This window comes from Pseudophryne corroboree, unplaced genomic scaffold, assembly GCF_028390025.1.
Source record: "Pseudophryne corroboree isolate aPseCor3 unplaced genomic scaffold, aPseCor3.hap2 scaffold_1163, whole genome shotgun sequence".
In the NCBI taxonomy this organism is placed as follows: domain Eukaryota; kingdom Metazoa; phylum Chordata; class Amphibia; order Anura; family Myobatrachidae; genus Pseudophryne; species Pseudophryne corroboree.
This window is the reverse complement of record NW_026967788.1, coordinates 67,777-93,292: the sequence shown is the minus strand read 5'-3', so window position 1 is coordinate 93,292 and position 25,516 is coordinate 67,777. Positions and strand designations below refer to the sequence as shown.

General features: G+C 48.3%; 1 protein-coding gene across 2 annotated transcripts in view; it reads right to left on the bottom strand.

Moving 5' to 3' along the window:
• The window catches only part of LOC134990358 (zinc finger protein ZFP2-like), a 33,183-nt gene extending 17,182 nt beyond the window's left edge, over window positions 1–16,001 (bottom strand). For both annotated transcript variants that reach the window (XM_063950682.1, XM_063950683.1), the window contains exons 1-4: window positions 15,940–16,001; window positions 14,122–14,280; window positions 12,533–12,611; window positions 12,317–12,414 (exon numbers count right to left, since the gene is read on the bottom strand). In XM_063950682.1, the coding sequence (XP_063806752.1) occupies window positions 12,317–12,414; window positions 12,533–12,611; window positions 14,122–14,187 (243 nt within the window). In that variant the 5' untranslated portion in view covers window positions 14,188–14,280; window positions 15,940–16,001. The remainder of the gene's footprint in view (window positions 1–12,316; window positions 12,415–12,532; window positions 12,612–14,121; window positions 14,281–15,939) is intronic.
• Window positions 16,002–25,516: the final 9,515 nt, after the last annotated feature.

Below are 25,516 nucleotides of genomic sequence, written 5' to 3'. Positions count from 1 at the left end.
CCTCATGCAGGACTAAGACGGCAGGCGGGAGGCCCAGAGGAATTCTTGAAGGTCTCCTGTAAGACAAGACTTGTAGAAATACTGAAGGCTGGGGTACTGAGATATTGGAGACACTGTGGTATTGGAGGCACTGAGGTGCTGGGAGTACAGGGAGTGCAGGGAGGCCCTTGGAGGCACGGAGGTGCTTGGAGGCACGGAGGTGCTTGGGGGCACGGAGGTGTTTGGAGACACCGAGGTGTTCGGAGGGATGAGGTGCTTGGAGGCACGAGGTGCTTGGAGACACGGAGGTAACTGGAGGCACGGAGGTGCTTGGAGGCACGGAGGTGCTTGGAGGCACGGAGGTGCTTGGAGTCACGGAGGTGTTTGGAGTCACGGAGGTGTTTGGAGACACCGAGGTGTTTGGAGGGATGAGGTGCTTGGAGGCACGAGGTGCTTGGAGGTAACTGGAGGCACGGAGGTGCTTGGAGGCACGGAGGTGCTTGGAGGCACAGAGGTGCTTGGAGGCACAGAGGTGCTTGGAGGCACGAGGTGCTTGGAGGCACGGAGATAATTGGAGGCACGGAGATAATTGGAGGCACGGAGATAATTGGAGGCACGGAGATAATTGGAGGCACGGAGGTAATTGGAGGCACGGAGATAATTGGAGGCACGGAGGTGCTTGGAGGCTCAGGATGCTTGGAGGCACAGGATGCTTGGAGGCTCAGGATGCTTGGAGGCACAGGATGCTTGGAGGCACAGGATGCTTGGAGGCACAGGATGCTTGGAAGCACAGGATGCTTGCAGGGACGAGGGAGCTCTGGAATCACAGCTTCCGCAGGAGAAACGAAGATACTCAGGCACCGGATCTCTGCCTGGTATCTGATTTTAAATTCCCCGCCCTAGCCTGATTGGCGGAGCAGGCAGGTGACGTCAGACCTGCTCCGCCTCCTTGCCCTCGCTTGTGATGGCGGCGTCCTTGCTTCCGGGAAGCCGCCGGAGAGCAGCGCCGACCCGCCGCTGAAGCCGGAGACCGTCAGGGGAAGAGAGGCGCCGGGCAGACCAGGCCACCCGCAGGGACAAGCGCGGTCGCCGCTGCCCGAGGTTCGTGACAGTACCCCCTCCTCCAGGAGTGGCCCCTGGACACTTCCCGGGCTTAGTCGGATGTCTGGAGTGGAAGATCCGAATCAGACGAGGAGCCGTTACTTCAGTAGCCCCAATCCAACTTCTCTCCTCAGGACCATAACCCTTCCAGTCCACCAAGTACTGTAATTTTTTATGAAGATAACGAGAGTCAAGAATAGTTTTGATTTCAAACTCCGCTCCAGCTTCTGCCACTACGGACGTTGGCCTAGGGAGTGCTGAGTGGAACCGATTCAGAATGAGGGGACGGAGTAGAGAAACATGAAAGGCGTTAGGTATTCGAAGATGGGCAGGCAAACCCAGTTTAAAGACCACAGGATTTAAGACTTGTAGCACAGGGTAAGGACCGATGAACCTTGGAGCGAATTTCATGGTGGGCACCTTCAACCGGAGATTCCGTGTGGACAGCCATACCCTGTCCCCAACTTTATATTGAGGTGCGGCTTGCCGTTTCTTATCTGCGAAGAACTTGTACCGAACAGAAACCTGCTTAAGATTAGCATGAACCTTTCTCCAAATTTGTCCAAAGTGTCGTAGAGTGGACACTACAGCAGGAACCTCTATTATCGGAAGGCTTGGAAATTCCGGAACACGGGGATGGAACCCGTAGTTGACGAAAAATGGTGATTCCCCAGTGGAAGAATGAAACAAATGGTTATGGGCAAACTCCGCCCAAGGCAACAACTCCACCCAGTTGTCCTGTGAAGGAGAGAGATACAAACGAAGAAAAGTCTCTAGATCTTGATTGACTCGTTCCGTTTGCCCATTAGTTTGGGGATGATAAGCAGACGAAAACTTAAGTTTAATGTGTAGAGTTGAACAAAGGGCTTTCCAAAACCTGGCGGTGAACTGTACTCCACGGTCAGAAACAATCTCTTGTGGCAACCCATGCAAACGAAAATGTTCTCGGATAAACAATAGAGCCAGTTTCGGTGCTGTCGGGAGACCAGTCAAGGGCACAAAGTGTGCCATCTTCGAAAAACGGTCAACGATAACCCAAACGGTGTTGCAACCCTTGGAACAGGGCAAGTCAGTGATGAAGTCCATGGAAATGTGAGTCCATGGTCTCACAGGGATAGGCAGAGGACGAAGTAACCCTGCAGGAGGCAGACGAGGAGATTTATGTTGTGTACATTGGGGACACGAATTAACGCAATCTTGTACATCCTTCCTCATGGTGTTCCACCAGTAAGACCTTTGCAGAAACTTGTACATCTTCTGAGCGCCGGGATGACCGGAAAACTTGGAGTTATGGGCCCACAGTAGTATTCCTGGGCGGAATCTAGCTGGCACGGACATTCTTCCAGGAGGAGGAGCTGGAGTAGTTAAAGCAGCAGAGACAGAAACTGGATTCAGAATTAAACCCCGCTCCGGAGGTTCATCCTCGTCTGTGGGAACTTGTGAACGAGAAAGCGCATCTGCTTTAACATTGAGAGTCCCGGCCCGGTACTTGATAATGAACGAGAATCGGGAAAAGAAAAGTGCCCATCTCGCCTGGCGAGGATTCAAGCATTGTGCGGATTTGATGTACAGCAAATTCTTGTGATCCGTGTAGATGGTAAACACATGTTTAGCCCCTTCTAGAAGATATCTCCATTCTTCCAAGGCAGATTTGATTGCCAAGAGTTCCTGGTCTCCAATAGTGTAATTTCGTTCGGCTGGAGAGAATTTACGAGAATGGAAGCCACACGGATGTAATTTTTTATCAGAGGAATACTGGGAGAGAACAGCCCCAACCCCGACTGAAGATGCATCAACTTCTAAGAAGAAGGGTTCCTCGAAATTTGGTTGTTGGAGAACTGGAGCCGTCATGAAAGCTAACTTTAAGCGAGAAAAAGCTACAATGGCTTCCGGAGGCCACAAACTAGGATTAGAACCCTTCCTCGTCAGGGCAGTAATGGGCGCAACAATGGTGGAGAAACCCTTAATGAATTTCCTGTAGTAGTTCGCAAAGCCCAGGAACCTTTGTATTGCTTTCAGGGAAAGAGGCTGAGTCCAGTCACGAATGGCCGACAACTTTTCCGGATCCATGCGAAGCTCCGTCCCCGAGATGACATAACCGAGGAACGGAATAGATGTTACTTCAAAGGTACATTTGGAAAGCTTGGCGTAGAGATGATTCTCTCGTAAACGGTGTAGCACCTCTTTGACTTGAGTCCTGTGTTCGACAAGATTCTTGGAAAAAATCAGTATGTCGTCCAGATATACCACAACGCTCTGATACAGCATATCACGAAAGATTTCGTTGACGAACCCCTGGAAAACCGCGGGAGCATTACTAAGACCAAACGGCATCACCAAGTATTCGTAATGCCCATCTCGGGTATTAAAGGCAGTCTTCCATTCATCCCCCTCTCGGATGCGTATAAGATTGTAAGCTCCTCTCAAGTCGAGTTTTGAAAAAATGCGGGCACGACGAACCCTATCAAATAACTCTGTGATTAGTGGCAAGGGGTATTTATTCTTAATAGTAATGTCGTTTAGGCCGCGGTAGTCGATGCATGGTCTCAACCCCCCGTCCTTTTTCTTCACGAAAAAGAAGCCTGCACCGGCAGGGGAGGAAGAGGGGCGAATGAATCCCTTGAGCATATTGGACTTAATATACTCCGACATGGCTTGAGTCTCGGGAAGAGACAGAGGATATGTGCGACCACGAGGTGGCGTCTTCCCTGGGACAAGGTCAATAGGGCAGTCCCAAGGCCTGTGAGGTGGTAACAGGTCAGCAGCTTGTTCCGAAAATACGTCCTTGTACCCTTGATATGCCTCCGGAATGTGCTCTTCATCCGTTTTGGAGGTAACACGGAGCGGACAAACAGGAGTAAGACAATTAGTGTGACAAAAGGGACTCCAGGACAGAATTTGTGACGACTTCCAGTCGATGTGGGGATTATGACTTTTCAGCCAAGGCATTCCAAGAACCAGATCATGAGGCATTTCTGGGATTACCAAGAGTTCCAAATCTTCCTGATGTAGAGCCCCGACCTGCAGCTTAACTGGCCCCGTGCGCCACATTATAAGACCTTTGGAAATTCTAGTCCCGTTGATAGCCGTCAGTGAAATTGGCCGCTCAATAGGCCGTAACTTTAAACCCAAACTTTGGGCACAGAAAGAAGAAACGAAGTTCCCTGCAGCTCCGGAATCCAATAGGGCTTCACAAGACCTGGAGACTGAATTGGAGACTAGAGTTACTGGAAGCAAGCAGTCCGAAGTTGGAGAAGCTTTTGTCGTAACTCCCAGCTTGACTCCTCCGGAACAAGCTAGGCCTGCCCGTTTCCCGGACGGGCTTTACAAGATTTAAGAAAATGATCTGCGGCTCCACAGTAAAGGCAGAGTTTACCCTCACGACGACGCTGTCGTTCTTCCGGAGACAGTCGGGAGCGGTTAATTTGCATGGGCTCATCTGAGCTGGGTGAGGCCACCGGCCTAGGAGTAGGATTCCGGAACCTGGAACGATCCGAACGGCTACGTTCTCTTCCACGCTCCTGCATCCGAAGATCCACCTTGACGCAAAGGGAAATCAAATCTTCTAATGGATCCGGCAGATCTCTAGTAACCAGCTCATCTTTCAGCCGGTCGGAAAGACCGTTCCAGAAGGCAGCTCTCAGGGCGTCATTATTCCAGCGTAGTTCGGAAGCAATGGTCTGGAAATGAACCACGTACTGGCCCACGGAACGGGCGCCCTGCCGAACACGGAGCAAATCGGAAGAAGCAGTGGTCATTCTGCCGGGCTCGTCGAAAATCCTTCGAAAGGACGAGATGAAGTTGGTGTAGTTGGAAACCATGGGATCAGATCGTTCCCATAATGGAGACACCCAATCCAAAGCAGAACCTTCCAACAGAGAAATAATATATGCTACCTTGGACCGGTCTGTAGGAAAGTTGTGTGCAAGTAGCTCGAAATGTACCTCGCATTGGTTCAAGAAACCACGACAATTTTTGGGATTCCCATTATAGCGGGACGGAGTAGGCAACTGAAGGCGTGGAGTGACACCGGCCGATGGTTGAACATTGCTGGCAACGGCAACTGGTGCGACTACTGGAACAGGTGCCGGAATTACTGAGGCCAGAGACGCCTGAATCTGATCCAGACGCCCGGACAACTGCTGGAGGTACTGCATCACCTGGCCTTGCGCTGCTTCCTGACTTTGCACTCGAGAAGCCAGGTTCTGAATGGCACTCGAGTCCGTGTTCCGATTCCCCGAGTCCATGTGGCCTGAGTATACTATCACTGACCTGGTTTGGGAGTGTTGTGGACTCGGGGCTTCTTCCGATGACCGGGAAGAGGAACCGCCACTGGGTCGTAGTAGAGATGGCCGGATGTAGGTCTTCCTCATGCAGGACTAAGACGGCAGGCGGGAGGCCCAGAGGAATTCTTGAAGGTCTCCTGTAAGACAAGACTTGTAGAAATACTGAAGGCTGGGGTACTGAGATATTGGAGACACTGTGGTATTGGAGGCACTGAGGTGCTGGGAGTACAGGGAGTGCAGGGAGGCCCTTGGAGGCACGGAGGTGCTTGGAGGCACGGAGGTGCTTGGGGGCATGGAGGTGTTTGGAGACACCGAGGTGTTCGGAGGGATGAGGTGCTTGGAGGCACGAGGTGCTTGGAGACACGGAGGTAACTGGAGGCACGGAGGTGCTTGGAGGCACGGAGGTGCTTGGAGGCACGGAGGTGTTTGGAGACACCGAGGTGTTTGGAGGGATGAGGTGCTTGGAGGCACGAGGTGCTTGGAGGTAACTGGAGGCACGGAGGTGCTTGGAGGCACGGAGGTGCTTGGAGGCACAGAGGTGCTTGGAGGCACAGAGGTGCTTGGAGGCACGGAGATAATTGGAGGCACGGAGATAATTGGAGGCACGGAGATAATTGGAGGCACGGAGGTAATTGGAGGCACGGAGATAATTGGAGGCACGGAGGTGCTTGGAGGCTCAGGATGCTTGGAGGCACAGGATGCTTGGAGGCTCAGGATGCTTGGAGGCACAGGATGCTTGGAGGCACAGGATGCTTGGAGGCACAGGATGCTTGGAAGCACAGGATGCTTGCAGGGACGAGGGAGCTCTGGAATCACAGCTTCCGCAGGAGAAACGAAGATACTCAGGCACCGGATCTCTGCCTGGTATCTGATTTTAAATTCCCCGCCCTAGCCTGATTGGCGGAGCAGGCAGGTGACGTCAGACCTGCTCCGCCTCCTTGCCCTCGCTTGTGATGGCGGTGTCCTTGCTTCCGGGAAGCCGCCGGAGAGCAGCGCCGACCCGCCGCTGAAGCCGGAGACCGTCAGGGGAAGAGAGGCGCCGGGCAGACCAGGCCACCCGCAGGGACAAGCGCGGTCGCCGCTGCCCGAGGTTCGTGACACCCGCCTCATGGCTCAGGTAATTCAGTTGTTTTCCAAAGCTCAAGGCAGAAGCATCATAGAGAGCCCTAATCAGGTGAGAAGAACACACATATACACCCTTCCCTACAAGAAGGAAGAGGTTAGTAGGTGAAAGGATCCTCAAATTAGGTGCGTCAGGGTGGGATCCCTGTGGATACTGTGGACTAAGGAGAAATAGAGTTATCAACGGTAAGTCTACCATAACTATTATTTCTCCTGCAGGGTCCACGGGTTATCCACAGGATAACATTGGGATGTCCCAAAGCAAATTTAGTGGTTGGGACGCTCCTGATTGAACAGGAGAATCTTTTGCCTAAATTCAGCGTTCTGAGGTATCAAAGGCATAATGTCTAATGAATGTGTTAATGGAAGACGATGTGGCTGCCTTACATATCTATTTAGGTGAAGCACCATGTTGTGTTGCCCATGACGGACCTACCTTACGAGTAGAGTGAGCAGAGATATTAGCCGGAATAGGGAGTTCATCTTGAGAAACTTCATCCGAAGCCACCTCGCCAGTGTCTGCTTGTCAGCAGGCCATCCTCTCTTGTAAAATCCGTAGAGAACAAAGAGAGTGTCTGTCTTTCTGATGGTCCTGATATGATCCACGTAGATCCTTAAGGCACAAACTATGTCCAATGATGCATCTTCCGCAGAAAAGTCCGTCCCTTGGAAGGCCGGGACAACAATTTCTTCGTTAAGGTGGAATTTAGACACCACCATAGCAAGATAACAAGATTTGTTTCTAAGAACCGTTTATCTGGATGAAAAATCAGAAATGGAGGACGACATAATAATGCCCGTATCTGACACTCTTCTAGCTGAAGCAACAACCAGTAGAAAGAGAGCTTTAGCTGTCAACCATTTAAGATCCACCTGCTTTAGTGGTTCAAACGGAGCAACTTGAAGTGCCTTTAGGACTAAACTTATATCCCAAGGCACTGCAGGGAGGTTGGATGTGAAGCGTTTCCTGGAAGAAAGTGCAAACATCCTGTAGGTTAGCAATTTTCTTTTGGAACCATACAGTCAATGCGGACACCTGCACTTTCAAGGAAGCCACATGTGGTCCTTTGTCCATTCCTGCCTGAAGGAATGTTAGGACTCTGGAAACTCTGAAAGACCAAGGGTCAAATTTCCGGTCACTGCACCACTGAATATAGGCTTGCCATATTCGGTGATAAATGCGAGCTGAGGAAGGTTTCCTTGCTCTAAGCATTGTTTGAATTACCTGTTGTGAGAATCCTCTTGCTTTCATAATGGAAGTCTCAAGAGCCACGCCATCAAAGACTGTCGATCCACATGTTTGTGAAAAAAAAGACCCTGAGACAGCAGATCTGGACGTTGAGGGAGTAGAAATGAAGCATCCATCGACATCCTCTGCAGATCTGTGTACCAATGTCTTCTGTGCCAAGCCGGAGCTATTAGTATCACGGCGCCCTTTCCCTGTTTTGCCTATCGCATCACCCTAGGTAACAGGGCGATTGGTGGAAACACATAGGCCAGACGAAATTCCCATCTCACTGACATCCACAAAGGTCGTCCTGGGATCCTTTGTTCTTGACCCGTACGCGTGAACTTTATTCTTCTGACGGGATGCCATGAGATCTATCTCCGGTAACATCCATTTGTCTACCAGAATCTGGAACACCTCGGGGTGTAAGGCCCATTCGTTTGCATGAATGGCATGTCGACTGAGAAAATCTGCTTCCCAATTTAGGACTCCCGGAATAAACACTGCAGACAAGGCTGGATGATGAAGTTCTGCCCACCTTAACGTGCGGCTTACATCCTTCACTGCTTTTTGGCTACGACTTCCTCCTTGATGATTGAGGTACGCTACTATTGTTGCACTGTCCGAGCGAATTTGAACTGGTTTCCCTTGAAGAATGTCCTTTGCCTGAATGAGTGCTATATAAATGGCCTGAAGTTCCAATATATTTCTTGTCAGGCAACTGTCTTTCTTGGTCCACTGCCCTTGGAAGCAACTTCTTCCTGACACTGCTCCCCAACCCTGAAGACAGGCATCTGTTGTCCGAATTTCCTAATATGATATCCAAAAGGGTCTCCCTTTGTCCAGATGGGTTGTCTGTAGCCACCAGGCTAATGACCTCCTTAATTCCAGAGGAAGGACTATAGTCTGAGTTTTTATTGTCTGATGAAAACCATTCCATTTGGAAAGGATCAGACGTTGTAGAGGCCTCGAATGGAACTGAGCATACTTCACCATGTCGAATGTCAACACCATCAAACCCATCACACGCATTGTGGATACCCTTTGACTGTGTAGTAGCTCCTGAATCCTTTACTGAATTTTGTACGTTTTGTTCAGAGGTAAAATTATTCTCTGAAGACCCGAATCCAACACAGCCCCCAAGTGAGTCATCCGCTGTGACGGAACCAGGGACGACTTTGCCCAATTTATGAGCCAACCGTGTCTCTGTAAACAAGCTATCGTCTGTTGCAGATGACACTGAAGCAATTCCTCAGATTGTGCCAGGATTAATAGGTTGTAGAGGTATGGAAAACTCCTTATCCCTTGTCGACGGAGATAAGCCGCCATTACCACCATTATTTTGCTGAATACTCTGGGAGCTGTGGCCAGTACAAATGGTAGGGCCTGAAACTGAAAATATTGCTGGAGGATAGCAAACCTGAGATAGCACTGATAGGACAGTGCTATAGGAACATGCAGGTAATCATCCTGGATATCTAGAGATACCATAAAATCCTTCAGCTCCATGGCCAAAATAATAGAACGTAAAGTTTCCATATGAAACCGAAGCACCCAAATGTACTTGTTCAGCATCTTGAGAATGAGTATGGTCAATCTCAAGTTTCTGTTTCTGAACTAGAAACAGGTTGAAATAAAAACCTTGTCCTCGTTGTGCAGGGGAACTGGAATTATCACTCCTGACTGAATCAACTCCTGAAATAGCCCTGGTCTTTGTTTCCAATGAAGACGGGCTGGTACAAAAGAACCTTTGTGGAGGGTGTTTCTTGAAAGCAAACGCATAACCGTGAGATACCGCTTCTTGCACCCAGGCATCTGTGGTGGACTGCTTCCAGACATGTGCAAAATGAAGAAGTCTGCCTCCCACCCTGGGGTCCTCTCCAGGTGGAGGACCACACCATCAGGCTGATGGCTTATCTTCTGACTCTGGTAGCCCAACGCTTTTTAGTTTTCCCAGACTTGTCAGATTGGGACTGTTTAGCATAACCCTTTCCTTTTCCTTGAGTCCAAAAGGGCAGAAAAGCTGGAAACCTAGGTTTGGATTTGTGTGTGGAAGGAAACTTCACTTTCTTGGAGTCTGCCTCCGACTACAAAATAATGTTTAATTTTTTACCAAAAAGAATATCTTCAGTAAAAGGCAAAGACTCTAGAACCTCCTTGGACTCTGAGACAGCTTCCCATGTACGTAGCCAGACCGCTCTGCGAGCTGCTACTGCTGAGGCTGATGCCTGAGAGACAATAGTACCCATGTCCAAGGCTGCTTCTTCCATAAACATAGCCGCCTGTTTAATATGTGCAAAATGGGATTTTTGCTCTCTAGATGCCAATGAGAGATCATCCTCCAATGCATCAGCCCAGGCTGCCACTGCTTTTGCCATCCAGGCTGAAGCCATGGCTGGTCTTATGACTGCCTCAGACAGGAAGAAAATGGTTTTAAAAAACCCCATCTATTTTCCTATCCATGACATCATTTAATGATGTTGAAGGCAGAGGTAATGTAGATTTTCGCACCAGTTGAACGACGTGTATCAACTTTGAGAGCCACCTCTCTTTTTAAACAGTCCCCACCTGGAAGAGGATAATTGGATTTCCTTTTCTTTGGAATTCTAAACTTCTTACTGGGTGTTACCCAATCCTCTTGCATAATTTCCGTCAGCTGCTCTGACCCAGGAAATTCGGTCCTGTTTTGGGACGTTTAAACACAGGTGCCTTGAATTTTAACAAAGGCTCTGCTGCTTCTTCTAAGGATAGAAAGGCCTTCATAGCACTAATTAGCTCAGGTTTGTCCGCTGGGCTGAGACCTTTATCCTCATCTCTGTATGCAGACCCAGAGTGCGATGAGTTCTCATCCTCCGAAGTATCCCCATCTGGAACATGTGTAGACTGTGAAGATGTTGTTTCATGTCTATGTGATTTACTTTCCATCAGCCTTTCAGCCTGTTTTTGTTGAAAGGCTGCAAATACCTGTACTGATATGATAAACCCCAGGTGGAATGTTGCATGTAAGGGTTAATAGGATAACCTAACCCTGGTATGGGAGATGGCATTATCCTCTCAGCTATACTGGGTAATGACTGTGCAAACGTAGCACATGGGGGTTCCATTTCAACCTGTGCCTGCTTTGGTGAGAGCTAAAACAATTTGCACATAATCCATTTTGAACCAAATCCTGAGAGGTTAACCCAGCTTTACAAGACAAACATGAAATTAGTGTTGGTGCTGCTGTGGAGAGTGTATCCTCCTCACACTTGCCTCTTTTAGACATGATAAACAAATCACACACCTGTACAGTGTTATCTACACAATTTGTGACTGAAATCACTTTAAAACTTATTAAAGTGACATACAATCCTATCCCTCCCTGCTTTGCACCAGCATTGAGGATTGAAATACACAGAAAACTGACAGAATTATAGTAAAGTCAGCAATCATACAAGCAATCAGTCACAGGTTATACTTCGGTATAGTAAGCAATATGAGCACATATTCAACTACAGATACATTTCAGGTATATAGGAGAAACATTACTGCATTACCTTATATAGGACTTTAAACGTATTCTCGCACAGCGAAAGAAACAGCAGCAATAGTTTACAGACTCATATGCATCAAGAACTTACAGTATCCAAATATTCGTACTCAAAGGTAAATAGAGACTCAGTGCTGTATCACCTGGCTCAGGAGAGTGGGATACAGGGAGACTTCACCCCGCTTCCAGGATCGATCAATACGTTAGTGAACGCTGAGTGGATCTAGACGCTATTAGTGACCTACAGTGAACACAGACGCCCAAATGAACACCGACGCACAAGTCACACAGCCGCCTAAACTGCGACTGGGTCCTTTAGATACACAGCGTCTCAGACGGAAGCGGGAAATCAATTCATGGTGGGAAACTCGGAGGAAACTGGTCATGAACTGGGAGAGTGTCTTACTCCCCACTGCTGACATCAACCCCAGGGATCCCGGCCTCATATTACTCCTGGAGCCTATAATACCTGAGGCCTAGCGCTGGTGCACCCAGGGTGGCAGCATGTTTGGTAGTCTCCTCCCAAAACAGTGCGGCTGTGTCTCGCGTTTCCCCGCTTAACAGAACCGATGCCTTACCTATTCCCTGTGCTCCGGGTACAGCCTGGTAACGTCTGCTGCACTTGCTAGTACATCCTACACAGACACCCGCCGAAACAGCACTGTACTCATGGGTAAGCGTTTTTGAGACCCGGCGGGAATTGTTGGAGCGACTCTTTCTAAGGTACGAATCACTCAAAAAAGAGTAAAACTCTAAAAATAAAAAAACAGAAGCCCTCTGACCATGGTCCGGCTCCAGCCGCACCAAACAAAAAACTGATTTGCCTGAGCTAGGAGGCGGGGATATAGGAGATAGAATAGGATATAGGCCCATTGCATTCTGGAAGGCCAAAAGCTTTGATCGCTGGTGCCAATCCGCTGTCGCTACCTCATGTCCCAAAGTTATACTGTGGATAACCTGTGGACCCTGCAGGAGAAAGTATAACATCAGTGCATAATACACACACAGCGTCTTTACAGATCAGAGGGACAGTAACTTTGGTATATGGGTCAGACCCTAAATCCCACCTACCTGATCCTCCTGTGGGATCCTGTGATTCTCCTCTGTACAATCCTGGGAATACAGAGGACGGGGACATCTCTCTGGGGTATCTCTGTTACTGGGCCCATCTGTAAGAGACACAAAGTGACTGAGTACAGCATATATATGTGATTATCAGATGATGTGTGTATACAGGGACCCCCATACCTGCTCTCCCCTGTACAATACATGACAGTCTCCTCTTACCCAATGATGTGAGGGGCCGGTGATTCTCCATTATCATGTCCTTGTACACACCCCTGTGTTCCTCTATATACTCCACCTCCTGCATGGAGACATAGACAGTGACATCCTGACACCTTATAGGTACCTGACACACACAGTGATACAGTCATTACCCAGACACATCCCCCGGTGTTACTGTATAATGTCCCATTCCCAGCAGTCACCTCTCCAGTCATCACCCAGACACATCCCCTGGTGTTACTGTATCTTGTCCCATTCCCAGTAGTCACCTCTCCAGTCATCACCCAGACTCGTCCCCTGGTGTTACTGTGTAATGTCCCATTCCCAGCAGTCACCTCTCCAGTCATCACCCAGACACATCCCCTGGTGTTACTGTACAATGCCCCATTCCCAGCAGTCACCTCTCCAGTCATCACCCAGACACATCCCCTGGTGTTACTGTATAATGTCCCATTCCCAGCAGTCACCTCTCCAGTCATCACCAACACACATCCCCCGGTTTTACTGTATAATACCCCATTCCCAGCAGTCACCTCTCCAGTCATCATCAAGACACATCCCCTGGTGTTACTGTATAATGCCCCATTCCCAGAAGTCACCTCTCCAGTCATCACCCAGACACGTCCCCCGTTGTTACTGTATAATGCCCCATTCCCAGCAGTCACCTCTCCAGTCATCACCGAGACACATCCCCTGGTGTTACTGTATAACGCCCCATTCCCAGCAGTCACCTCTCCAGTCATCACCCAGACACATCCCCCGGTGTTACTGTATAATGCCCCATTCCCAGCAGTCACCTCTCCAGTCATCACCCAGACACATCCCCTGGTGTTACTGTATAATGCCCCATTCCCAGCAGTCACCTCTCCAGTCATCACCCAGACACATCCCCTGGTGTTACTGTATAATGCCCCATTCCCAGCAGTCACCTCTCCAGTCATCACCCAGACACATCCCCTGGTGTTACTGTATAATGCCCCATTCCCAGCAGTCACCTCTCCAGTCATCACCCAGACACATCCCCTTGTGTTACTGTATAATGTCCCATTCCCAGTAGTCACCTCTCCAGTCATCACCCAGACACATCCCCTGGTGTTACTGTATAATGCCCCATTCCCAGCAGTCACCTCTCCAGTCATCACCCAAACACATTCCCTGGTGTTACTGTATAATGCCCCATTCCCAGCAGACACCACTCCAGTCATCACCCAGACACATCCCCTGGTGTTACTGTATAATGCCCCATTCCCAGCAGTCACCTCTCCAGTCATCACCCAGACACATCCCCTGGTGTTACTGTATAATGTCCCATTCTCAGCAGTCACATCTCCAGTCATCACCCAGACACGTCCCCTGGTGTTACTGTATAATGTCCCATTCCCAGCAGTCACCTCTCCAGTCATCACCCAGACACATCCCCCGGTGTTATTGTATAATGCCCCATTCCCAGCAGCCACTTCTCCAGTCATCACCCAGACACATCCCCTGGTGTTACTGTATAATGTCCCATTCCCAGCAGTCACCTCTCCAGTCATCACCCAGACACGTCCCCTGGTGTTACTGTATAATGTCCAATACCCAGCAGTCACCTCTCCAGTCAGCAGCTGAATCGTCTTGTTGGTGAGTTCCAGGATCTTTTGGTTATTGTGTCTCATGTATCAGTGAGTGAGGTGGAGGCACCGTGATGGGGCTCTGCTCAGTCCTCCTAACACAATGCGATCGGATGTCTTCTTTACCACTGTTTAACCCTGTGAAATAGGGGAGACATCAATATCACTGTAAATACTGCCAGATCCCCTCACCTCCCTGTATTATAACTATAGATATAAGTGATATCACTGTGATGCTCCCAAATCCCCTCACCTCCCCAGTCACGTCCCTGTATTATTACTATAGATGTAAGTGATGTCACTGTGACACTCCCAGATCCCCTCACCTCCCCAGTCATGTCCCTGTATTATTACTATAGATATAAATGACGTCACAGTGACACTCCCAGGAGTGTGATATACAATTTCTTCCTACTGCTCCAATTATCTTCTGTTACACATGCCAGGGATATTATGGTCTCTGCTTTAATATATCCTAAAATTTTAGCAAAATTTTCAATCCCCACAATTACATATAATAAAATTAATAGTAATAATAATAATAATAATAATAATGATACTAAAGGCTGCACCCCAGTATAAAAATAATAACAGATGTCTTTAAAAGCAGGATACCTCAGACCATTCCTCCTGTATTGTAGGACATCACCATCACTCCCAATGTATAATAACAATACCAGGACACCACAAGTTGCTGTTCCTGTATAATAATAACAGTACACAAAAACCTGCTCCCTCTGTATAACACTAATAACAACAGGACACCACATTCTGCTCTTCCTTAATAGTAATAATAAAATGACATGACAGGCTGCTCCGCCTGTATAATAATAATAACAGGACACGACAGGCCGCTCCCTCTGTACAATACCAGGACACCACAGGCCGCTCCCCCTGTATAACAACAACAACAGGACACCACAGGCTGCAACATATGCATAATAATGATAATAATAGGACACCACAGGCTGCTCCCACTGTATAATACTTATAATAATAATATTATTAATAATAATAATAATAATAATAATAATAAGACACAACAGGCTGCTCCATCTGTATAATAATAATAATAATAATAATAATAATATTATTAATACCAACAGGACACCATAAGCTGCTCCTCCTGCATAATAATAATAGTAATAATAGGACACCACAGGCTGCTCACCCTGTATAATAATAATAGGACACCACAGGCTGCTCACCCTGTATAATAATAACAGGACACCAAATGCTACTCCTCCTGTATAACCATAACAACAGGACATCACAGGCTGCTTCTCCTTAATCATAATAACAGGATACCACAGGCTGCTCTTCCTGTATAATATTAATAATAAGAGGATACCACAGGCTGCTCACTCTGTAAAATAATAATAAAAATAATAACAACAGGACACCACAGGATGCTCCTCCTGTATAATAATAATAATAATAATATAAATAATAATAATACACCACAGGCTACTCCTCCTGTAAAAAATAATAATAACTGGACACCACAGGCTGCTCCCCCTGTATAATAATAATGACAGAACACCACAGTCTGCTCCCCCTGTATAATAATTATAACTGGACACCACAGGCTGCTTCTCCTGTATAATAATAATAAAATAATAATAATAACAACAACAGGACACTACAGGCTTCTCCCCCTGTATAATACTAACTGGACACCACAGGCTCCTCTTCCTGTATATTAATAATAATAGGACAGCACAGGCTGCTCCCCCTGTATAATAATAATAACAGGACACCACAGACTGCTCCCCCTGTATAGTAAGACGCAATTACCTGATCTCTACGGACACTGGGAGGCTGCAGCAGTCGATGAAAACTCACTTCCTGTATGTGGAACGCACAGTAAGGAAGTAAGTCGGAACGCACAGACCGGAAGTAGGGCATGATTGGCAACGGCTGCTACCTGGTTACTGGACCCTCCCCTCCTCCACCCACCCACAGTTCCGTACTTTGTAATGACAATTACAACACATGTCCTCAGTGGAGGAGGCCGGCGGCCATTTTCTTGTAGACCAGTCCGGCAGCAGCAATTGGTTCCCTGGCCGTGCAGTGACGTCAGGAGCGGCGGCCATTTTCCCCTGGTCTGAGCTCCGCCTTCCTTCTATCATTCCCACAAGGCAGCAGGAGCAGAGAGCAGCCATTGCTGTGTCTGGCAGCAGGTAATGATATTATTATTATTATTCTATAGGCTGAGCAGCTCTGGTGTCAGGTTCTGTACTACAGGGAGAGCAGCCTCTGGTGCCTTGTTATAGTGCAGCTGGAGCAGCCTCTGGTGCTGCATTATCCCTGTACAGGTGGCTGACACTCTAGTGTCCTATTACTGTAATACAGGTGGCGCAGACCCCGCCGTTACCGTAATACATGTGGCGCAGACCCCACCGTTACCGTAATACAGGGGGCGCAGATCCCGCCGTTACTGTAATACAGGTGGCGCAGACCCCGCTGTTACCGTAATACAGGTGGGGCAGACCCCGCCGTTACCGGAATACAGGTGGCGCAGACCTCGCCGTTACCGTAATACATGTGGCGCAGACACTGCCGTTACGGTAATACAGGTGGCGCAGACCCCGCCATTACCGTAATACATGTGGCGCAGACCCTGCCGTTACGGTAATACAGGGGGCGCACACCCCTCCGTTACCGTAATACATGTGGTGCAGACCCCACCGTTACCGTGATACAGGTGGCGCAAATCCCGCCGTTACCGGAATACAGGTGGAGAAGACCCCGCCGTTACCGTAATACAGGTGGCGCAGACCCCGCTGTTACCGTAATACAGGTGGCGCAGACCCCGTCGTTACCGTAATACCCAATGCCGTTACCGTTATACAGCTGGCGCAGACTCCACCGTTACCGTAATAAATGTGGTGAAAAACCCGTCATTACCGTAATATAGGTGGAGCAGGCCCCACCGTTACCGTGATACAGGTGGCGCAGACTCCGCCATTACCGTAATACAGGTGGCGCAGTCTCCACCGTTACCGTAATACAGGTGGCACAGACCCCGCCGTTACCGTAATACAGGTGGGGCAGACCCCTCCGCTACCGTAATACAGGTGGTGTAGACCCCACCATTACCGTAATACAGATGGCGCAGACCCCACCGTTACCGTAATACAGGGGGAGCAGACCCCGCCGTTACCGTAATACAGGTGGCGCAGTCCCTGCCGTTACCGTAATACAGAGGGCGCACATCCCGCCGTTACCGTGATACAGGTGGCGCAGACCCCCCGTTACTGTAATTCTGCGGGACATTACAGGTGTTGTATTAATATTCAGGGGAGCTGTATTAAAATACAGGAGAGTGGCATGTGTTGTCCTACTCTACAGGGGGAGCGACATGGGGCATCCTCCTATACAGGGGTAGTGGATGATGACATCCTACTATACAGGGGGAGCAGCCTGTGTTTCCCTTTTATACAGGGGAAGTGGCCTGTGGTGTCTTGTTACTATTATTATATAGGGTGAACGACATGTATTGTCTTTCTATACAGGAAGAGTGGTCTGTGTTGTAATAATACAGGGGTCGCATCCTGTACTGTCATAGTATACAGGGGGAGTGGCCTGTGTTGTCATAATATACAAGCAGAGGGGCCTGTGGTGTCTCGTTACTATTATTATATAGGGTGATCGGAATGTATTTTCTTTCTATACAGAAGGAGTGGCCTGTGTTGTCATAATATACAGGGGTAGCAACCTGTGCTGTCATAATATACAGGGGTAGCTTCCTGTGTTGTCATATTATACAGGGGTAGCTTCCTGTGTTGTCATAGTATATAGGGGGAGCGGCCTGTATTGTCATAGTATACAGGGGTAGCTTCCTGTGCTGTCATAGTATATAGAGGGAGCGGCCTGTATTGTCATAATATACAGAAGGAGTGGCCTGTGTTGTCATAATATACAGGGGTAGCTTCCTGGGCTGTCATAGTGTACAGGGGGAGCAGCATGTGTTGTCATAATATACAGGGGTAGCTTTCTGTGCTGTCATAGTATACAGGGGGAGCGGCCTGTGTTGTATTTATTATTTATTAGCAGCTTCTTGTATAGCGCAGCATATTCTGTTGCACTTTGCAATTAGAACAACAGTAATAGAACAAAACTGGGTAAAAACAGACAGACATAGAGGTAGGAAGGCCCTGCTCGCAAGCTTACAATCTATGGGGGAATAGGCATTGATACACAAGGATAGATGCTACCTGTTGCATAATGGTCCATCAGATTGCTAGGTTCTTAATGGGTAGTATGATATGATCACCCAGCGATGAGATGAGGTATAGATTGAGAACAACAGAGGACCCAAGACTGAGCCTTGCAGTACTCAAACTGATTGAGGTAGAGAAGAAAAGATAGAATCAGAGAAGTGAACACTGAAAGAGCGATTAGATGAGAACCAGGAGAGGGCTGTGTCCTGAAGACCTAGGGATTGTAGTGTTTGTATGAGAAGACAGTGGTAGTGTCAAAAGCAGCAGAGAGATCTAGAAGAATGAGTAGTGTGTAATGGGCTTTCGATCTAGCAGTGACTGGATCATTCACTACTTTGGTCAGTGCAGTCTCTGTGAAGTGTTGGGCATGAAAGCCTGACTGAAGTGGGTCCAATAAATTGTGGGAGTTAAGAAAGTGTGTGAGGCGAATGTAGGCAAGTCTCTCAAGTAGCTTGGAGGGACATGGTAGCTGAGAAATGGGACGGTAGTTAGAGAGTGTGTTTGGGTCAGAGTTGTGTTTGTTTAGTAATGGGAGTAATCACTGCATGCTTAAACAGAGAAGGAAAGATACCAGTAGAGAGAGAGATTACAGATTTTAGTTAAGGTTGGGATAAGCACAGGAGACAAAGTTTTACTGACTTGTGAGGGTATAGGATCAAGAGGAGAGGTAGTGGAGTAGGAGGATGGAAAGAGTGTTGATACTTCATCTTCACTTGTGGGATCAAATGAAGAGAAAGTGCCAGAGGGTTCAGGTAGGGAATTGAGCAGGTCACTGGCTGAGGAAGAGCATACCATTTCATCTCGGATTTTATCACTCTTATCCTTGAAGTAGGAAGCAAGTTCTTGTGCACTGATAGTAGCTAGTGGGGGAGGTGTGGGAGGGTAAAGAAGTGATTTAAATGTATTAAAGTCGGGGCGTGGCTTGGACAGGCATGGAGTAGCAGTGGGAAGATTTAGCTCTCCATAAAAATCCTGTCTAACAATCCGTTTATCCCCTAACCCGTGGCTCCTGTGACCTGCCAGCTGGCACAAGAAGTTGTACTGCCCCTCTACATACCCGCACTGGTCCGGTGTGCAGCGCGGCTCCCTGCATCTAACACCTCCGGCGTGCCGCCCTGGCTCCCTGCTTCTCTGCGAGACGGCACGTGACGGCGCTTGTAGCGGCGGACTTGCTTTGATCCTCCGGCCGGGGGACCGAGACAGGGGAGGCTCTGACTGGCGGGCATATCGCGGCAGCACTTGCCTGGAATCCCGCGGAGGTGCTGCGGACGGGTGAGTGCGGGCAGGAAAGCCCGCGAAAACCGCCATCTTGCAGGCTCACATTCTTCTCCCTGCACCTGATATCCTCTCCGTCCTGAGGTGCCGTGCGGCGGAGTGAGCTGCGGCTGGGGCTGCCCCTCTCTCTCCCTCCTGGGCTTAATAGATATATACAGAGAGATTCCCTGTGTGTGGTTCCTCCCCACATATACTAAGAAATACATATAGCTGCAGAGAAGGGAGAGGTGAAAAAAGGAGAAAGGGAGAATACTCTCTGTGAACGCTTCCTGCATCTCTGCAATAGCCACACTTGTGCCCATAAATCAGCTTCCATGCAGGAATACTCCTTGTACACAGAATACTCTGCAGTGTGCCCATAAGCATACTCTGCTCTGCTATATTATTGTTTATCATATCTGCCTGACCCAGGCGGCCCCCTGTGCTGACCCCATACTGATTGGAGACTTTTTTGCTGTAATATCCTGACTCCGCGCCCAGTGCTGCAATGGTGAAAGGAGGTCATAACGCGGCTAACGCCGCTGCGAAACTAGAGAAATATGCTAGGTCGCAGCCCTCTCATTCGACAAAGCAGGGTGACACTGACCCATCCTCGCCTGCGACAGAGGTTGCCGCCTCCGATCCCGCTGAGCAAGTTCACTCTACCCAGCAAATACTACAGGCCATCTCTGCGTCTGAACAGAGGGTCACAGACAGAATTGGGCAGGTGCAGGCGGACGTCTCTCTGCTTAGACAAGATCTACAGAAAATCCGGGAAAGAGTGGGTGAAACTGAACATCGGATATCGACTCTGGAAGATAATACGTCACCCCTACAGACGAAAGTGGCCGACCTGTCTACCCAGATGGTATCTATGCAGGCTAAAATTTCCGATATAGAGGGGAGACTGCGGCGCAACAACATTCGTTTTGTTGGGCTCCCTGAAAGAGCGGAAGGCACCTCCCCGGAATTATTTCTGGAAACTTGGCTTATTGGTGTATTGGGCAGGGAAGCATTTACCTCTCAATTTGCAGTGGAAAGAGCACACAGACTCCCGCCTAGGATGCCGCCACCCGGGGCTCCGTCTAGAACATTTATTGCCCGTTTCCTACATTTTAAGGACCGTGACGCTATACTCCGTCTGGCCCGGACGCAGGGCCCTCTCCAACTGGATGGACATAATATATCCGTTTTCCCCGATTTTGCTCTGGAGGTGCAAAAGAGTAGATCACAGTTTCTGCATATCAAACGTCAGCTCCGTGATCGTAATATACAGTACTCTATGCTGTTTCCGGCCAGGCTGCGAGTGGTGTCCGCTAACACCACTCACTTTTTTTCAACTCCTCAAGATGCTGCTGCATGGCTGGAACGACAGCCTCACCCTCCTTGATGACGTGTTACTGCACAATTGTTGATTTATTGCTCTCTTAATGCTAAGCCTAATTGTCTCATATTTTTCTTATTATGATAGTCACACTGTGGTTCATATGCAATGCTTTGATGGGGCAATGTCGGGCAGCCTAATATCGATGTTGGTTCTCGTGTTTTCCCCCTTTTTTTTTTTTTTTTTTTATGTTGGGGTACGCTGCTAGATATGTTTTTTCAGGGTTAGGGCACTACTTCTATCGGTATTCTGTGGAGAGCCTATGCCGAAGATAGTGTAGGGGCTTTACTTTGGGTTCTTGGTTAGGCCCCTATCCCTTAGTTTAGTTAATTTGGTGGGAGTTATGGGATCCAGGTATACCTTAAGTTTCCAAGGTGATACAGGGTGGGTGTGGGGGGGGGTTAGTTTGTTTTTTTTCATGCCATCAATTTTTGCTTATGTGTGCGCTCTGTTATGCTGCGATGTTTGCGAACGATATTGCTTTGATTTCCTCTGTTTCCAGGGACATGGGGGGACTGGGTGTCCCTATTCACGGCCTGCACTGCTCTGCGACCCGGGCTCTGATATTTGTCTCTCTTTTATATCCTGCCACCCTTTTCTCACCTACTTTCTATGTCTGCTGTTTCTAAGGGGCTTCGTCTGCTCAGCTGGAACGTCAGGGGTTTGAACGAAAAGATTAAGAGATCGTTGATCTTGACTCAGGTTAAAAAATACCAGGCAGACATAATTTGTCTTTCTGAAACCCATTTGTTTGGAAGTAGGGTGTTGGCACTTAAGAAACCCTGGATTAGTCATGTTTACCACTCCACTTTCTCAGGTAGCGCTAGGGGTGTCTCTGTACTAATTAGAAAATCTATACAATTTCACCTAGACGTCTGTGAAACAGATCAATATGGCAGATACGTCTTCTTGCGCGCACATATTAATCGTAGACTATTCCACATTTTGGCTGTCTATGTTCCCCCGCCATATAACAATGAGGTTCTGCGTCATGCTGCCCGATTTCTAGCCCAATCCCCTGCTACCCCAGTGATATGCTTGGGGGATTTTAACAATGTGATGGATCATGCCCTGGACAGATGGAGAGAGTCGGTTGCTTCTCCCTCCCCTTCTGTATCCCCTACTCCATTTGCACGACTGGTGGGGGAACTGGGGTTGGTGGATGTATGGAGGAGTCGCAATCCCACGGCTACTCAGTTCTCCTGCCACTCCGCTACCTACCATGCCTTCTCTCGCATTGATTTGATCTTGATTTCTCCTGACTTGTCCCCTGATGTGTTGGCGGTGGACTATCTTCCTAGGGGTATATCGGATCACTCTCCTGTATCACTTACAGTTAGTGTTGGTTGGGAGCGCGGTGCAAAAATGTGGAAACTTAATCCCTTCTGGTTAACCTTAATAGGGGAGGGTGCGGATTTGGTGGATGCCTGGGAGGGGTTCCAGGTTTGTAATCTGTCTTGCACCGAACTGGCGGTCAAACATGACGCTTTCAAAGCGTTCCAGCGGGGCTCCTTTATAAAACGAATATCTGAGGTTAAATTATCTAGTAAAAAGGAGGAAATAAGACTGGAGGCCCTATGTCAGCAATTGGAATCCCAATATATAGCTAACCATTTACGTTCTGATGAACTGTTGTGGCGAGACGCGCAAGGAGAGTGGTCCGATTGCTTATTTGAGAAGTCCAGGCGTAGACTCCTTTTTGCGGGACATGCACACTATTTTCAGGCGGAGATGAATGGCAGTTATTTAGCTTTTCTGGCTCGGTCAGAATCTACTAGAACAATGATTCAATGCGTGAGGAACTCTGACAACCAAATGTGTTACTCTGGCTCGGCGGTGTCTGAGACATTTCGTAGTTACTATTCCTCGCTATATACATCCCGAGCCACTTACTCCAATGATCAATTGAGGGACTATTTGGCTCGGTTGGATTTGCCCCGTCTGTCCCGGGAAGACTCTGGGGCTCTAGATGCACCAATTACTCTGGAGGAGGTGAACGCTGCGATCCTGTCCCTCCCAGCGTCTAAGGCACCGGGTTGTGATGGACTTCCGGGTGAAGTCTATAAGAAATTTAGCAGCTTTTTTGCCCCCTATCTTTTACAATTATTTGACCTATTGTTGGAGGGCGGGACTCTCCCTCGCTCTATGGCTGAGGCAAATATAATTGTCTTGCTGAAACCGGGGAAAGACCCCCTACGCCCCGAATCTTACAGACCTATTTCCCTCCTCAATACGGATGTCAAGATACTAGCAAAGATCTTGGCATCTAGATTGAACTTAGTTATTACAACAATCATTCACCCGGACCAGACGGGATTTATGCCAGGTAAATCAACTGCCCAAAATTTACGTAGACTGTTTTGTCATCTGCAGAGGCGTGATCTGGGGGAGTTGGATGCGGTGGTGGTGTCTCTAGATGCAGCCAAAGCATTCGACTCAGTGGAGTGGACATATTTGTGGGGGGTACTGGAGAAGTTTGCTTTTGGCCCTCGTTTTATTAAATTTCTCCAGTTATTGTATTTTTTGCCTGTGGCCCGTGTGACGGCCAATGGTTTCACGTCGGAGATGTTTGCGTTGGAGAGGGGCACTCGACAGGGTTGCCCCCTATCCCCTGCGCTGTTCGCTATTGCCGTGGAACCGTTGGCCGCCTTGCTGCGATCTAATGACGAGATTAGGGGTATTAAGGTTGGGGATCATGTGGATGTTGTGGCCCTGTATGCAGACGATATGCTCCTTTTCTTGCAGGACTCTGAGGACTCCTTGCAGGCTTTGCTGCGGGTAGTGGAGGAATTTGGAGTATTTTCTGGTTTACTGATCAACTGGGATAAATCGCATATTTTTCCCTTGTCTGGTTTTCTCCCTGAAAATACCCGGGGGGCGTACCCCTTGCAGTGGACGCTGCGGTTTAAATACTTGGGTATCTGGATCACCCCTATGGCACGTAGCTATGTGGCCCAAAATATCGACCCCATTACGATGTTATTTAAAGAAAGGGCTCATAGCTGGAAAAAGCTACCACTGTCTATCCTGGGTCGGGTTAATTTATTCAAAATGATAATGCAGCCAAAGTTCCTATATGCCCTACATAACTCTCCGGTCTACCTCCCGAAAAAAGTCTTCACTGTAATTGAGGGCGTTATGTCCTCATTTATATGGGGTAATAAACCAGCAAGAGTCTCTATTAAAACGCTGAGTAGACCACAACTCTCGGGGGGTGCGAGTCTTCCCAATTTGAGACTATATTACGTAGCAGCACAAATGTCCCAGCTTGGTGAATGGACTGGAGATTCCTTGGATCCAACAATGGGGGGTCTTCTGGCTGAGCGGGCGAGGTGCTCTCCTGCTTTCTCCTTTTCTCCTCTTCAACTCCTTCTTTCTGGCCGTGCGGCTTCTGGTTTGCCTCCCTTGTTACGCCAAGCCTTGCTAATCTGGCGCTATGCACATACTCTATATGATTGGGAGGGGCAAGATGCCAATACTCCGCTATGGTTTAATAGTACCTATTCAGAGCTGTACAAGATATCTCCAGATAATATTTGGATAACTAAGGGTGTAATATCTCTAAAACAACTCTACCAAGATGGAGTGCTCAAGTCTTTTCAGCAATTGAAACTCGAATTTGATATACCTAATACTGCCTTGTTTCGGTACTTTCAACTTAGACATGCTGTGCAGACCCAGTTTCCTCACGGCCCACCTCCAATTGCAGATTCACCCGTTAAGTCGTTGCTCACTTCTCTTAGTCGAAGGGGAAAAATATCTGTCATATATACTGCTTTGAATAACAAATATGGTCATGATCATTTGAATACACTTCGCATCAAATGGGAGACTGATTTGGGACCTCTATCCCAGTAGCAGTGGATCCAGATCCTGGGCTCCATTAAATATACTACGCCATGTATACGATATAAACAAGTCTTTTTTTACATTCTGCACAGGGTGTATCGAACTCCTGTCACTATGCAGAAGGCTGGTCTTAGAGATAACGCTTGCTGCCCCAGATGCCGGGAGACCGATGCCGGATTCTGGCATTTGTTATGGGACTGCCCTGCAATTTCCCTTTTCTGGTGTAAGGTATGGGGTGATATAACCATGACTGCCCCATCCCTCCCCGTGTTAGACCCCGGCCTATGCCTGTTTGGATTAGATCTTGAGGAAACACACTCTGTGGTAATGTACAGGTATGTCCTGTGTCTTACTACGCTGGCGAGGGTTGTCATTGCCAGGGTTTGGTTCTCAGCTGACATGCCTAGGGTGGAGCAGTGGAGGGCATTAGTAAATTCAGTAATACGACACGAGAGATATATGTATAAGATAAGGGGTTCCTCCTCTCAATTTACAGAGAAGTGGGACCGCTGGTGCAGCACAAGGCTGGCCAGACCGACACTGGACACCTAGTCCTTCTTTACACAGATATCGTTTGATAAGAAACCCTAAGTGAATATAATTGACGCACACTACATGTTGAACTTTAACATATATAATTTTATTGATGGCAATTGTTACA